At 49.2% G+C, this 14,170-nt stretch overlaps 2 protein-coding genes across 3 annotated transcripts in view; both read right to left on the bottom strand.

The window, feature by feature from the left end:
- Positions 1–10,360, bottom strand: part of GCN1 (GCN1 activator of EIF2AK4) — a 43,233-nt gene extending 32,873 nt beyond the window's left edge. For both annotated transcript variants that reach the window (XM_054219382.1, XM_054219383.1), the window contains exons 1-14: positions 10,304–10,360; positions 7,704–7,806; positions 7,093–7,156; positions 6,382–6,513; positions 5,096–5,204; positions 4,310–4,408; positions 4,094–4,228; positions 3,509–3,577; positions 3,314–3,422; positions 2,823–2,897; positions 2,433–2,561; positions 2,152–2,202; positions 1,647–1,745; positions 1,192–1,365 (exon numbers count right to left, since the gene is read on the bottom strand). In XM_054219382.1, the coding sequence (XP_054075357.1) occupies positions 1,192–1,365; positions 1,647–1,745; positions 2,152–2,202; positions 2,433–2,561; positions 2,823–2,897; positions 3,314–3,422; positions 3,509–3,577; positions 4,094–4,228; positions 4,310–4,408; positions 5,096–5,204; positions 6,382–6,513; positions 7,093–7,156; positions 7,704–7,806; positions 10,304–10,321 (1,366 nt within the window). In that variant the 5' untranslated portion in view covers positions 10,322–10,360. The remainder of the gene's footprint in view (positions 1–1,191; positions 1,366–1,646; positions 1,746–2,151; positions 2,203–2,432; positions 2,562–2,822; positions 2,898–3,313; positions 3,423–3,508; positions 3,578–4,093; positions 4,229–4,309; positions 4,409–5,095; positions 5,205–6,381; positions 6,514–7,092; positions 7,157–7,703; positions 7,807–10,303) is intronic.
- Positions 10,361–10,641: 281 nt separating this feature from the next.
- On the bottom strand, positions 10,642–13,975 carry RPLP0 (ribosomal protein lateral stalk subunit P0). The gene is made up of 8 exons (XM_054219975.1): positions 13,889–13,975; positions 13,584–13,687; positions 12,976–13,151; positions 12,797–12,884; positions 12,371–12,517; positions 11,727–11,912; positions 11,257–11,397; positions 10,642–10,871 (listed from the first exon to the last, which is right to left on the bottom strand). Exons 2-8 carry the CDS (start codon positions 13,635–13,637, stop codon positions 10,710–10,712), a joined length of 954 nt encoding a protein of 317 aa, XP_054075950.1. The 5' UTR covers positions 13,638–13,687; positions 13,889–13,975; the 3' UTR covers positions 10,642–10,709.
- Between the last annotated feature and the right edge of the window lie 195 nt (positions 13,976–14,170).

Genomic DNA, 14,170 nt, shown 5'->3' with positions numbered 1-14,170 from the left:
ATCTGTTCCACTTCAAACATTCACAAGTCAAGGAATCCCACTGGTCCCCGACCCTTGCTTCCACAGAAACTGAGCTAGGTGTTCCTGGTATTTCCAGAAGCAACACTGCACACACAATACTGAAAAAGGAAACAAAAGACCCTGTGATTTTCCATGTTAAGTATTCACAGGTAGTGTTTTAGCTAACTCCTCTGAGTCAGAATGCCTATTTTCTTTATGTCCCAGTTGGATGCTTCATTGGGTAGGTCAAAGCAACAGTAGTCAGCATTCCAGTGCCGAGTAAATTATTTTGGAATTCGAATGTCTTGGGCCCTGATCCCTTTAATAGCTGCACACACCACTCACAAGTAATCCCCCTTGCCCATGGCAAGCATGAGCAACTTCAGGTTTGCCACGTTGACATCTCTGAAAGAACCACCATCCTGTGACATCAAAGTAGTTTTGGAGTGGCTTTTTCAGCCCTATGATAGCACAGAAATTCCTGGCAGCTACAAAAGACAAATCTAGAACTACAGTTTCACTCATAACCATATTGAGAAAGTGATGGCTAATCCATTGTACCTATACAACAGATTGAGTTATTGACCTCTTAAAGCAAACGTATACCATCTTTTTGATTCACACTGCATCGACAAGAAAAGGAGATCTCACATGCAGGCACCAGACTGATCGCCTGTTGACCCATGGATGAAATGCTGAAGTCAAAGAGGATAAGACCAATACAAGCAAATCTCAAAAGGATCACCAGAAGTTTACAATTTCTGAAGATCTTAATTTCAAACACATTAATTTTTATTATTTTTTTTTAAAACTCTTGAGAGCCAAAAGCACAGACCAAGATCCCAGCATGCTGGGTGCTACATAAAAAAAAAGCACAATCCCTGAGCTAAAAACCTTACAATTTAAGTGTAAGACAAAAATAAAGCAAACAAAAACTTCTTTGGGGGTATATGAAAAGACAGCATGATGGGCAGTAAATGCTAGTAATACAAGGAGACAAACCAACTTTGGAGGCTTGAAGGGAAAAGAGAGTTTAAGGAGAAATACAAAGGAGGTTAATGAACAGATACTGCCTTACAAAATCTTTCTTAATCTATGCAGCTATCTACTTATATCAGGAAGTACAAAAGCTGATTACTCTTCTCTTAAGCCACACAGTCAAGAGAGTTACTGACAGCTGCACAATTTTACCTTTGAAAGAGGCTAGCATGCACTGCAGGTAGGCATGTCTCACGGCTGAAGTAGAGGTTTTAAGGCTAAAGGCTTTCTTTAGCCATTCTATCAGCTTCTTAGGAACTTCCGTGGAGAACCGAGCACACCAAAGAGCCAGGACAGAGACTGCATGAACCAACGTGCCTTCATGGACTAGGAAGTAACACAGAGCTCATGTCAGTACAGCAGTTGCATAAAACACAGGAACGTAAAACTGAAAGCAGGTAACAACATCAGGAGAAGGCAGGAAAAGAAGGGATGTGCTTCTAAGAGACACAGCACTCTCTCCAGGGCTCATGAAAACAGAGCAACAGATTATACAGTCTAACACAACATGCAAGAATCCAGGTTTATCCTGAATAACAGGCCATATGAAAATCCTGCTCAAGACAAAAGCAGCTTAGCAAACCCAGAACGAAGGCAAGAGGTCTCACCTTCTTGTTGCAGGAAAGGGATGAAAAGCTCAGCCACGGTTCCAGCCAGAGCTTGGCTAGAGGATCCAGAAACCACATGGTGACTAAGGCTGCCAATCCCTGAAAGGGCAGAATTCTCTCATTAGTTCCCAAACTAACAGCACTTGCTGCAAAATCTGAAAACAATCAAGAAGGACCCTTCATGTTTCAATCCTTGCACAGGTATCTCTCTCTCGTCACTACATCTGGATGTAACACCCACCAAGTACCAACACTGCAGGACCTCTGCCTTCATTTTTACCCAGGATACAGTCATCTTCCTTCCGTAAAACATTTTAGCCTACCAGCCACTTATTCCCTTTGAAGAGAAAGTCAAGAACTGGTGTGCGGTATCCAGCACCCTCTGTGACATTAACCACAGACAATTTAGATCAACAGGCAGGGAATCCTAAAAGTTTAAGTACAGATCCCTTTCACTCAGCCTTCTGCTGAATTTCCTCCACCAGAGAAGCAGAGAGTGACTCACCTGAGAGGACACTCATCTTCTGAGCGACAACCGTCAGCTTCCCTTCTGAGCCTGCCGACAAGAAACAAATGGGTGACAGCTTACTTACAGACAGACAACAGCCACGTGCAACATCAAGAATCTTCTCTAAAAATACAAAAGCTTGCCCCATTACCCATGACCCAAGTTGGGCCACCCTTACCATACAGCCAGCTAAAGACAACAGAAAAAACAATACATAAAACTCCTTGAAGTCGGCAAACCTTTATTCGTTTCAGCTGCTTACCCTACAATTTACTCACCCCCTAAGATGGCAAAAAGGTGTCTGCCCAGCGACTCCACAGCCGAAGGATCACTACACTGTCGAGCCAAGTTCTTTAATGCCACAACTGCTTCATCCATCAGTTGCACGCTGTTGGATTTCAGATGACCTAGAAAATAATGCACAAACTAAGCACTCCCTACAACAAACTGCATAAAATTAGCAAGACAAAGACATATGTTTACATGTGGCTTGACTCAGCTTCTGGAACTGTCACGTGAACTATTCCGGTTACAACTTAAAGCATCATCTTCCCTCCCACACAAACCAACTTCTTCAACAGTAATCACACCATTACAGGTACTACCAGAAAGTTGGATGAAAGCTTTATTCTGAATTCAACACTCCCTCCAGAAGTTAGCGTACTTACTGGCCAGTCCTTTCACAATGTCGAGAGCATACTGGCTGAGATCCAGGTTCACAGATACGAGCAGGCAAGAGATTGCTGAAGACAGAAGAGATAATGGCATATTACATTTTGTTAAGTAACCGTTTTTAGCATTTTAGTACACCCTTCCCCACAATAGACATCAAGAGCAGACAGGGTCAGTAAGGAGTAGTATGAAAAAACCCTGAAATTGATTCCCAATGAACAGATTAATTCAGGATTATTCTTAGCACTCAGCTGTGAAATTCTGTCCTCAGTTCAAACAGTAGCTATCACATACCCAGACACTTGGGATCACACCACAGATGTTGCTTCTCCACATCCAATCCTTAGATGCCAGACAATCCTGCCGCCTGCGCTCACAGGACCAAAAGCATAGTCCAGAGATACACACTCCCCCGGCAACTCCAGACATCTAACGAACAACTGTTCACGCTCTTTGACAGAGCAATGGAGAGAGATGACAGACTCACTTTCAATCACGTTCTCAGGACTCCGTAGCAGGGACTTCTGCAGAGTTGGCAAAACTAAGTCCTTGAATTCAGCATGAGACACGTACCGAAGGAGCGGGGAACAGCTGTCCTGCAAAGGGAACAAAGCACTCAGCACAGCAATGGACATTGCACACAGGACAAAAGCACAGACAGCTCTGTAACAGGATGTCTCACCAGCACGTGCTTCTGAGGCTTTGTCTTGCTCATAAGGATGGTCTTCAAGTAGAAATCCAGGAGAGCACTCTGAACAAGCAGAAACACCAAATTACAGCCACATCACAACCCATACACAGCTCCCTGCACACCATCAGGAAGCCAGGCCTGATACCCCACCTCACTCTCCTCCAAAAGGCAGCCCTACCCACTAAGCAGAAGCTTTGCTTCCATCCTCACATAAGACAGCCAAGCAGAGATCAGCGCTCTCTGCTCTGCCCTTCAGGCCAACGCTCAAAATGCACGAGAGGTAAATGCTGTCTTCCACTCCTACAACAGGGGAGAAGGCAGAAAGCTGCAGCGCTGGCCACCTACGTAAATGCACAGGCCACAGCAAAAAGCCACATATCTGGCTCCTCCTCTATAAATCTATCCCAGCTGTTGTAGTCAGAAGTGCGTTACTACTGAATTGGCAGATAATGAAACCAGGGGCAGACGCAAAGTACCAACCTCATTGAAACGTCTGTCCACCCTCTTCTCCATCATGAGAAGCAACACTACTTATTACAAAAAAAAAAAAAAAAAAAAGCAGTACAACAGATTTACCTTGTATCGTTCGATAATATCAATTTCTTTCTGGGCTGTGCAAAACTGCACCACAAGTCCCAGCATTGCAGCGTAACTCTGGTTTGGTTCAAGACCAAGAATGACGGATAGGTACTGATCCACCAGATCTTGGTTCTGAAGAGAAAACAGAAAGGCACATTAACACAAGAGAACCTAGAACAGCTACTGAATATGGTCACGTAAGGCATACGTCACCTCTTTCCACAGCCTGTTCAATTTCTTCACGGCCCCATCCACTGCCTGCTTATGAGAACCTCCCAGGACTTCCAAAAGGAGCAAACACTGAACCTCCACCTGACAAAGAAAACAGCCAAGAAAACTTTCATGAACCTGCTTCTCGGAGAGCTCATATCAAAAAAGATGTGTCAGATGCAACTGATTAGCTGGATCTGCTTAGGAAAAAGTCCTTAGGTCTTGTAAGTTCTTCCAACCCCACACACACCACTTTGCAGAACCACGCATAACAGTTTTGGAAACTCTGACTTTAAAAATGGCAATTTATATCAGATTATAGCTCTTCTTAAAATGTGTTCCAACTATATTCCAAGATGCTATGAGCATGGTCAGAGGTTCAGGTCGCTAATGTAGGTGAAAAGCAAGCAAAAAGCTACTTGTCATTATATGACAGAATATCACGTGCAACTACTTCAAGGGAGGCACAAGGAATTCAGGCCACGCTGCAGACTGCACCCTGGAGGCACCACTAGCCCACCTAGTCTACAAACACTGGTATGAACCATAGCGCGCAGAGCAAGACTGCCCCACGCTCAGGCTTTATACACCTCTTGCTTTCTCCAGCGAAATAGGAGAGATCAAAACACACCAGAAAGCAAAAAAAGATTGTAATGTAAACCTGGATTTTAACATGACATTGTCAGTTATGTTCAGAATTATTTGCAATGTTTCAGCAACTTAAAGACATTAGAAATATTTAAGTCCTTATCTCGGAAGGGATATTTCTGCAAACTGAAAAGAACCTACCAGTTTTTTCCATGTTTCTCCCTGTCTCTTTTCAGGTGTTGGAAAGACTGTGCGTACAAGCAGGCATGTCCAGGAGAGTGCCAGCAGAGCTGCAGATCCACTGCTCTTACTGTTGTACAAACAGAAGAAGGATGTAAATCTACAGCTCCCAATACGTAACTTACCTCTACTAGTCCGTAACAGACTCATCTTTGCCCAAGTAAGAACACCACCTTATAAGCGAGGCAACATTATCACAGAAAAACACAGCAAGTCTTGGCTTTTAAAGGAAATAATTAGCCCTCAGAAGCTATGTGCTTCAGCTCCTGTTTAACATGCAGAACTTCTGAATGGCACAAAAGAGGCTAAATCTCGCCTTGCTGGAAATGAAAAAACTTAGCATAAGAAAGACCATTTTTGGATCTTCCCAGTGGCATTACAGAAATGAGAGTTAAATACTTTGCCAACTGAGAGTGCCCAAAAAGTGACTCAAGATTTCTCATCTGCTGCTCATCTTTACTGTCAGAGCTTCCCAGCCTTAGATTGCCAAATCGTTTCTCAGCTTTCATTCCCTCCTGTCACACTACTCAGCGGTGGCTTCTGCTAACTCTCACCTCCTCCCTCCACTTCAGGTAACGGATCCCACCTCCCAGCTCCCTGAGGATCCTCATCCCATTTTGACCTTTACCTCAAAGTGAAAGAATGTAGAAAGTCTCCTTGGGTACAAGGTCAGCCACTGTGACTGAAGGGTAAATATCATATCACCGCAAGCCTCTAAACTAAGATCAGATATTTTTTTAAAAGCTACACTTCTATTCCTCCATGGAGGCATTGCAGGACGGCTCTCTGTGGCCTGTATCAGCTGAACAATTCCCTAAGTCACCTTTTGGAACCACTGATGTTCCCAGATGCTACCACAATAAAACAGTAGCATGTTTCTCAGCTCAGCTTCAAATTTCATTATCTTCCTATCTATGATAAGGTCTTGAGTTCCACCAGATGAACACCAATGGACAAGGAAATTCTCTTTCCTAATCATTTTGGAGACTATTTCTTGATAAAATAGTTTATTCCTTGAAGGCAAAACTGTAACTCAGACCCACTCCACCGGCAGTAATACCAAGGTAGTCTTTCTGCTTTCACAGAAGACTGAAGAGTTAAGAAAGGAACACTTGAATGGTCATTAACAGCTTCGTCTCCGAATGTTTTTAACACCTCTGGCAAGCAGCAACAGAAGACTCATTCTGAATACAAGACGAACTACCAGCGACTCAGCAAACTTCCACACAAAGCAACTCATCCAGCACCTGGGAACTCCAGCCTTGCCGCCGATCCCTGACGACTGAAGCGACTGCAGAAGGTTTTTTGCTGTTGCATCTGGCTGGGATTCTGCGAGCTGCTGAAGCGCCAGCTGCAGGGCTCTGCGGGATGCTGCATCGCTAGAAAGAAAAATATATCTCCGTGAACATAACAAATCCTGCCAACACCACACATACTACTACACTTGCATCACACAAAGGATTCTGCTTTCTCATTTCAGCTGTCGAGCTAATAGTTATTTTAGCCTTGCTGTTCCAAGAAGAGGAGAACTTTCTGGCAGAAATCTCCATTCCCTTCCTCAGCCAGCAGAAGTTATGTCGAGGCTATCCGGCAGGTTGCAGAGGAAAACACGGGTTCTGAACAGCTTCTCTACAACAGGCCACAATTTAATCCGATCTAAAAGACGTCTAAAAGACACCTTAGTCTTGCTTCACAAGGACACAGGCGTGCATTCTTACAGACTGAACACAGAATGCGAGTTTTCATTTCAAAATTAAAAGTGAAACACAAGGTAAGCATTGTAAAACTTTTTAATGTCAAACGTAACTTGACAGCCTAATTATTAGACGGCATCTTTCAATGTCATGCATCTATGTGACACTGCATGCTAACATTTCCAGATGCTCCATACCAGTTTAACTAATAAATACATAAATACCAACAGATTAAATACAGCCTTTCTACACTAACTTACTCACCGGTATCGATGCAGAGTAAGGCAGAAGAGTTTGCAAAGGCCTTTCACTGCACCCTCTGGAAGATCTGTAACAGATTATATTTCAAAATATTTCTTCATAAATCACTGAGCTCTTAATCTTCAACACAAACATCATTCACTTTACAACTGAAATCAGTGAACTGCTCACAGCCCCTACACATCCATGAAATTGTTTGCAAGGATCATAGTCAGAGTTCTCCCTTTTTATACACTTTATGCATATTTTTAAAAATAAGGGCAAAATTGGAACACGTGCTAATTCACAGTTATCTTCAGAAAATGAGAGAAATCAGAAAGATTTTTTTTTAAATTTGTTTCAGCTGTTTTATTAAGACTATCTAAAATCTTCCATACTCTCCCCCTCTCTACATACATACATGTACCACTAACTGGAAAAGCACACATGCTAGTAACTGGAGTTCTGGGTTACCTACAAAACCCATGCTTAGAATTCACACTGTGAGAAAGCATACTCCAAACGCCGCCAGCCCCCTGCTTCGCTACCCCACAAGCTTCACGCAGCCTATGAAACAAAATATTTTAACATTCTTCCCCACCCTGGTAACCAGAACATCACTCCAAAGCTTCTACCTTTCCCAGAAATGCATTTTCCCAGCTCACTGAGGATCTCTCTCCGTTCCTTCACGCTGGCTGTGGTTACCTTTACCGCAAACCGCTTCAGTGTGTCAGAAATCTAAAACACGGAGAGGAAAAAACGTCAGACTGCCTTCGATATCAACACATAGAACACAAAGCCAGGGCAAGTTAAACGTGTCGTCTGCCACCACGCGACCTCTTAGTGACCAAATGTGACCACTCACGGTCTTATCTGCTGCGGAACGGCTCAATGTACATCATACACGACGGAACTCAGAAACCTCCCCCTTCGGCTGAAGGATGAAAGGATGACTGCTTTCTCTTTGTTAACCTGTGTCCCTGTCACAGCATTCACGCTCTGCAAGATACGTTTATCCCTCTAAAAGTAGGACAGAGGGAGAGGTAAGATCAATAGCCTGGAGTACAGGACCTTTAAAAGCAACCCAAAAAAATGCACTTCAAGAACGCGAAGGCGCTCTTCATTGCGTATTACCTCCTAAAGCCCATGCATCCCTGAAGGGGCATTTCTAACTGCAGACGACCCAGGGCTGACTGTAGCCGCCCATCCTGAAAAACTGATTTGTGGTTTCAGGCTGCCAATAGTTGTGAAATTCTGTACACAGGCCCCAAAAAAGCACGAACCGCTCGCCTTCAGTCTTTTCCAGAACTAACAAGTACATCACAGGCATTTTGTAAATTGGACTTGCCAGATTACAGAAGGTTGCGCCTCGCTATCAAACTCCTTCCACGTGCTATCAGTAGCACCCAAGGTCACCCAAGCAAAACGCAAAATCCCATCACACAACTGAATATTTTTCATGCCTGTGCTACTGTGCACCTGGATCTGCCAGCAGGAAGGGACACAGGACGCCCCCCCCACCCCAAGTTTAACTCCTGTAAATAGTTTGTTTCGGTTATCAAGCGCTACTGAGACGGTGAGATATGCTGTCTCAAAAGACTAGCAAGAAGCTTAAATTCTCAGTAACCAGCTCCTTGAACTACCGAAACCATTTCCATGAACTTCCAAGTTTTGCAAGACCTGCAAGACGAAAGACTTTGTGGGGACTGAACAGGGCTCAGCCCAGTCTACGCTCACGGGTTTCCTGCATTTACATAAAACAAAACACGGCTCTCCAGGAAAGGCTTTTAAAATTCAGCTCTTAAACTAAGCAACTTCAGATCTTAATAATCATCATCTTTAGGAAGGGCAGCAAATAAGCATGCCCTTAGAAACTCATCAAAACTGTTCCTTCCCTCTTCAGGCAAAACTCTACCAGTTTTGCCACAAGCCTTTTTCAAAGCGCAGGAAACCAGGCAATTGAGAAGCAGCCATTGTCTCCACCCTTCTGAGCGCTGCTCTCAGTGAAACCTTGCTGCCGAGGCGCAGGAAGGGTAACCCTGCACAGTGGCTGCCGGGGATTTGGAGAGGCCAGCCACACCGCCCCGACCCTGTGACCACCTCACACCCTCAGCTCTCCTTAAAAACTGGCTGAAAGCAGAACTGCCCTCTGAACAGCAGGATACAGGTCGACCTGTGGAGGACGACGTTATCATCAGAACTGACAGAACCAGCTGCAATTAAAGAGCTCCTCTTCGTTCAGACCTTTCAATTACATGAGTTCATCACATGCAAATTCAAAGCAAGCTGCATTTACTCATGCTGCTTCATCACAAGCAGGGAGACGTACAGACATGAAAAAACACATTAAAATTACCCTTACAGCCTAGAAATGCAATATATAAATCACGTATAACACCACAGAACTTCCCAAGCAGCTTAGTGCCTTACCCAGATGGCACAAACTACGACTCCCCGCTCTCCACAGAACAGACGCTTCACCCATTTGCTTTTTCTTTTTATTAGGATGTATACATACGCGCGTTACAAAGTCAGAACACAAGCAGTGCTGCTGCAAACAAATACAGAGAACAAACGCGGTATTTATCCTAGTAAGGACCTGCTGCTGAGAAGGCTGGGATTTGCCTTGGGAACATCCCCCTCGAAGGCACCGAGCTGCAGACAAAAGCCCACCGGGGTGTAACAGCCGATCCCGGCTGCCCGGGCGCTGGGGAGCGCTCCCCCCGGCAGGCCGGGCGCGGGGAGAACGCTCGACTTCCCCCGTTCTGAACGGGACCCCCGGCAGCCGCGGGGGCGGCCGCAGCCCCCGCTGAGGCGCTGCCAGCAGGAGGGAGCCCGGAGCGCAGGGCCGGCAGCCGCACACGAGGAACAGCCGCCTTGTGCCGGCCGTTTATCCGGCACTCGCTCCGGGAGCGGGCGGGACCCTCCCGAGCGCGACAGCGCCCTTCCCCGCTCCCCTCCGAGCCACAGCCGCCCGCGGCAGCCGCTGAGGGAACGGCGGCTCAGCCCGGGCTCCCCAGCCGCCATTGCGGCCTCCCTGCGGCGGGCAGCGCCGGCGCGGCCTTCCCTCCCCGGGACGCGCCCGAGCCCGCTGCCACGTCCCCGGCCGGCCGCGGGCGCCAGACCGACCCCCACAGACGGGCCGATGGAGCGTAGGAGAGCAGCAGCGGGCGCAGACCCGCCGCCGCCATCACCGAGCCGCGACCGCCGCGCCGCGGGCCCGTCCCGCACTCACCTGCGTGTCGGCCGCCATGGCGCCGCCTGCGACCCCGGAAGCGGTAGCGGCTTCCGGTGTGGGCCGCGCGCGCGAGGGTGGCCGGGGCGGACCCGTCTCCATGGCGACGGCGCCGCGGCCCGGCCCGGCCCGAGCCGCCCCGCACGGCGGGACCCGGCCCATGGCGGGGGAACGGAGCCGAACGGAACGGAGGATCCGCCGGCACCGCCCGCACCCCACGCCGGGCGCGGAGCTGCGGGCCCCGCGGAGCCGGCGCTCCCCAGCAACGCACCGCAGCTGCCGGGTCACACTTTCCCCGAGCCCCCTGGTGATCAAGGCATGGATGCAGGCACACGGAATGTGTAAAATAGCTTTTATTTCTCCAGTCGGACCAACTCTGACATAAACAGACAGAGGGCGGCTGCTGTTAGTCGAAGAGGCCAAAGCCCATGTCCTCGTCAGACTCCTCTGATTCCTCCTTCGCCGCCTCCTTCGCCGGAGCAGCAGCAGCAGCGGCGGGCGCAGCCGTTTCGGCTACCACAGGGATGGCGGCCACAAAGGCAGACGGGTCTGCCAGGAAGGCTTTCACCTGCAAAAGGCAGGGAGGGGAAAAAGGTAAACTCAAAAGAAGCAAACATTTTGAAGGATTGAACCTCTGCAATCACGAAGGCAATGCTCGCAGCTTGCCAGAAGCCAAAGAGATGCACTCAGCCCTGCCACGTATGAAGGATCAGAGACATTTCAGCTACACCCAAGTGCAACAGCCCCAGGGAGGCAGGAATGCCAGGCAATTCAGCTTTCTCCTGCTGTTCATACAGAACACAAGGACGCAAGTGCCCCTTCCCAGGACAAGTCCCTCACACACAGGTGGGTCTGAGTCCTTTCAGATGACGTGACATGCAAGGCTTCTGTGGCAAGGCCCAGCTGCGTTTCTGACAGCCCTCTGTGCAGCAGATCGCTCAGCCATTAATTACCTTTTCAGCCAGCGGGAAGGTGTAGTCGGTCTCCACTGCCACAGCCAGGACCCGCTTGTACCCGTTGATGATGGAGTGGGGCACAGAAGCAATGGTGGGGTACCCGATCTGCAGACAGACGCTGGCAACATTACGGACACCCTGTGAGGAGAGAGAAATAAACGGGACTAGAAACCACGGCAGATGATGGCACATTTCTACACTGCGTACAATGCACGCAAGTAACACAGCTCCAGTGAAATCAGACAACGATTTAAATGGCCTCAAACGCTTTCTGAAGTAGCTTCAAGTGCAAAAGCCTACAGAAGGTACTCCCTGACAGACTGTTTCTGCAGGGCACCAGGGAGAACTCCTAGCTTTGCAGGACCCCATGGAAAATACCGGAGACGATCCTTCATTCTGCAGTAGTGCTGGCTGCCACAGCAGCAAGGCACAGGTAGAGCAGAATGGACATGGGCTGTGGCACTCACCTCCAGGAAGCGCTTGTGCAAGGTCTCCTCGGTGATGTCCAGCACTTCGGGATTGTAAATGCTGCCATTGTCAAAGACCTGCTGGATCACCAACCCGAAGGAGAAGGGGGAGATGTTCAGCATGTTCAGCAGGGTGGCTTCGCTGGCACCCACTTTGTCTCCAGTCTTGATGAGCTGCACATCGCTCTGAGGAAACAAGGGGGAAAGCAGTGAATATGCGCAAAGAAATTCAGGCACATCAATGCAACTGGACACAAATGCACATTTCCAATGGCAAGAGATGGAACTGAAGGAACAAACAAGCACAACAAAAACAGGCGCCGTGTCCAGCTCCACCAGTTGAGAAAGCCCTCGACCACACAAGCAAGCGCATCTCAACCAGGAGAAAGGCAGTGCCCTTCCTGCATTACTTGCAGGTAGCTCGGCCCAAGACTTCCTCCAGCAGAGCCCAGCCATGCAGCTGAGATCTGATGGAGAATTTAAATTCCCCCGCACTGCACAGCCAAGCCAAGCCAAGCCAGACATCCTCTTTTGAGTTCCCAAAGTGCAGCAGTCAGAGTTTGATCTTTAGAGCTCCCTCAACCGCCACAATCAGGGCCCTCCAGTCAAGGAGCTTTAACAACAGCAGCATGCTGCTCACTAACCAGAATTTCAATGGTTCCTCTGGAAATCTTCGTGGTGATGCCCAAGGCCTGGAAAAAGGAGGTCTTCTCAGGTCCAAGACCAGTGTTCTGTGCCGGCACAGTCACATCACAAGGAGCAATAGCACCAGCACGGGCAGCTGCTGGCACCTGGAGGAAGAAAAAATGAGAAGCTGGAAGAATGCTCACCTCTCAGATCTCGTGGGATGGCATCAACTCCCTCCTGAAGCGTTCCTCCAGGATGGACATCACCCAGGCACACACAAGCGAGACAGAAGTTGAATTTGAGCCGTTTGGCTAAAGCTGCAGGGGCCTAGCACCCAACCCATGAAGACTCCTAATAATCAGGTATCCCCCATGCAGTTTCAGTTTTATTTTTAAGTCTGTATCTGCCAGCCCAGAGACACAGTGAGAGCTGATCTCCCCTACCTTGTTAGCCAGCAGCATGTCCCGGATCTCAGTCAGATCCTCCTTGGTGAAGACAAAGCCCACGTTCCCACGGATGTGAGGCAGCAGCCTGAAAGAAAGACAACAGCCTTCAGTTCTGCTACTCACAACTTCTCCTCCTCCCAGAGGACCCAGGAGTACATTCAGACAGTGTTACCCACTTTTCTAAAGCAGGATTATTCTCCAGATGACCACGAATAGCTTTGCGCATCATCGTGTTCTTCCCCATCAGCACAACAGCCTTCCCACGCAGGGACATACGGATTTGCTGCATCTGCTTGGATCCCACATTGTCTGCTCCCACAATGAAACATTTTGGGTAATCATCCAGGAGTTGCTACAGCCAAGAAAAACACTGTAAGTATCCAAAGAAATCTGGAACACTGCACAGAACAGCATTAAAACCTCAACATGTTTAAATGCAAAAAAAACCCAACTGTCTGAAGTTTTAGAGTGCTCGGTTTAAAATGACGTTGGGCGCACAACACGGCTGCACCTTTCACTCAGCTATCTCTTTAGATCCCGAAACAAGTTATCTCTGTAACTGCTACAGCAAATTCTCACAGGAGCCTTAAAAACGGTCTGATGTGGACTACCTTAATCTCCTCCTATTGCCTCGTAATCGGTCCTTAAACAGACAACCTACGGCACCCCATCTCTTTTTTTAAAAGCCCTCCCCCTCGCAGACACACCCCGAGCAGCGCCAGGCCCGCTCCCTGCGGGCCGCGATCGCCGGGCCTCAGCCCTGCGGGGCCGCGCCGATACTCACGATGATTTTCATAAAGTAGTTGGACTTCCACGTAGCCCTGTCTTCCCTGGGCATCGCGGCGGTGCTCCAAGGATCGCCCGGTGGGTTTAAAGACGAGCTGGGACCTGCCAGGGAGAAGCGCGGCTTAGGCGGGCCCGCACCCCTCCCTTCCCCCGCCTCCGCCTCCCCGCGGCTCCGCGCTGCCCGCCCCGCAGCCCAGGACCTCCGGTACACCCCGGGCACGGTGCGGACCCACCCCGGCCCGGCCCGGCCCGGCCGCCCAGGCCCGCCCCGGGCCCACGGGAGCCGCCGCGCCGCGCACCCACCTCCACGAGGGCTCCGGGAAAGAAAGGCCGGAGGGCGGGCCCACCTCTTTTTATACCGCGGCTCACGCCCAATCGCAGGCGGCCGCGGAGCTACCTCTCCTCAACCCATTGGTTGCCCGCTGCCTGTCAATCAGGGCGGGCCGCCGTTCTCACTGGACCAGCGCCGCCTGCCGCTTACAGGACGTGCGGCGCAGGAGGCCGCGCCGTGGCGGAAGGCAAGAGGCGCCCCCTGGCGGCCGGAGGACCGCGCAGCTCCCCCCGCTCCCCAGCCCCAGCCGGGGG

This window comes from Rissa tridactyla, chromosome 13, assembly GCF_028500815.1.
Source record: "Rissa tridactyla isolate bRisTri1 chromosome 13, bRisTri1.patW.cur.20221130, whole genome shotgun sequence".
Classification (NCBI taxonomy): domain Eukaryota; kingdom Metazoa; phylum Chordata; class Aves; order Charadriiformes; family Laridae; genus Rissa; species Rissa tridactyla.
This window is presented reverse-complemented; position numbering and strand designations above follow the sequence as displayed.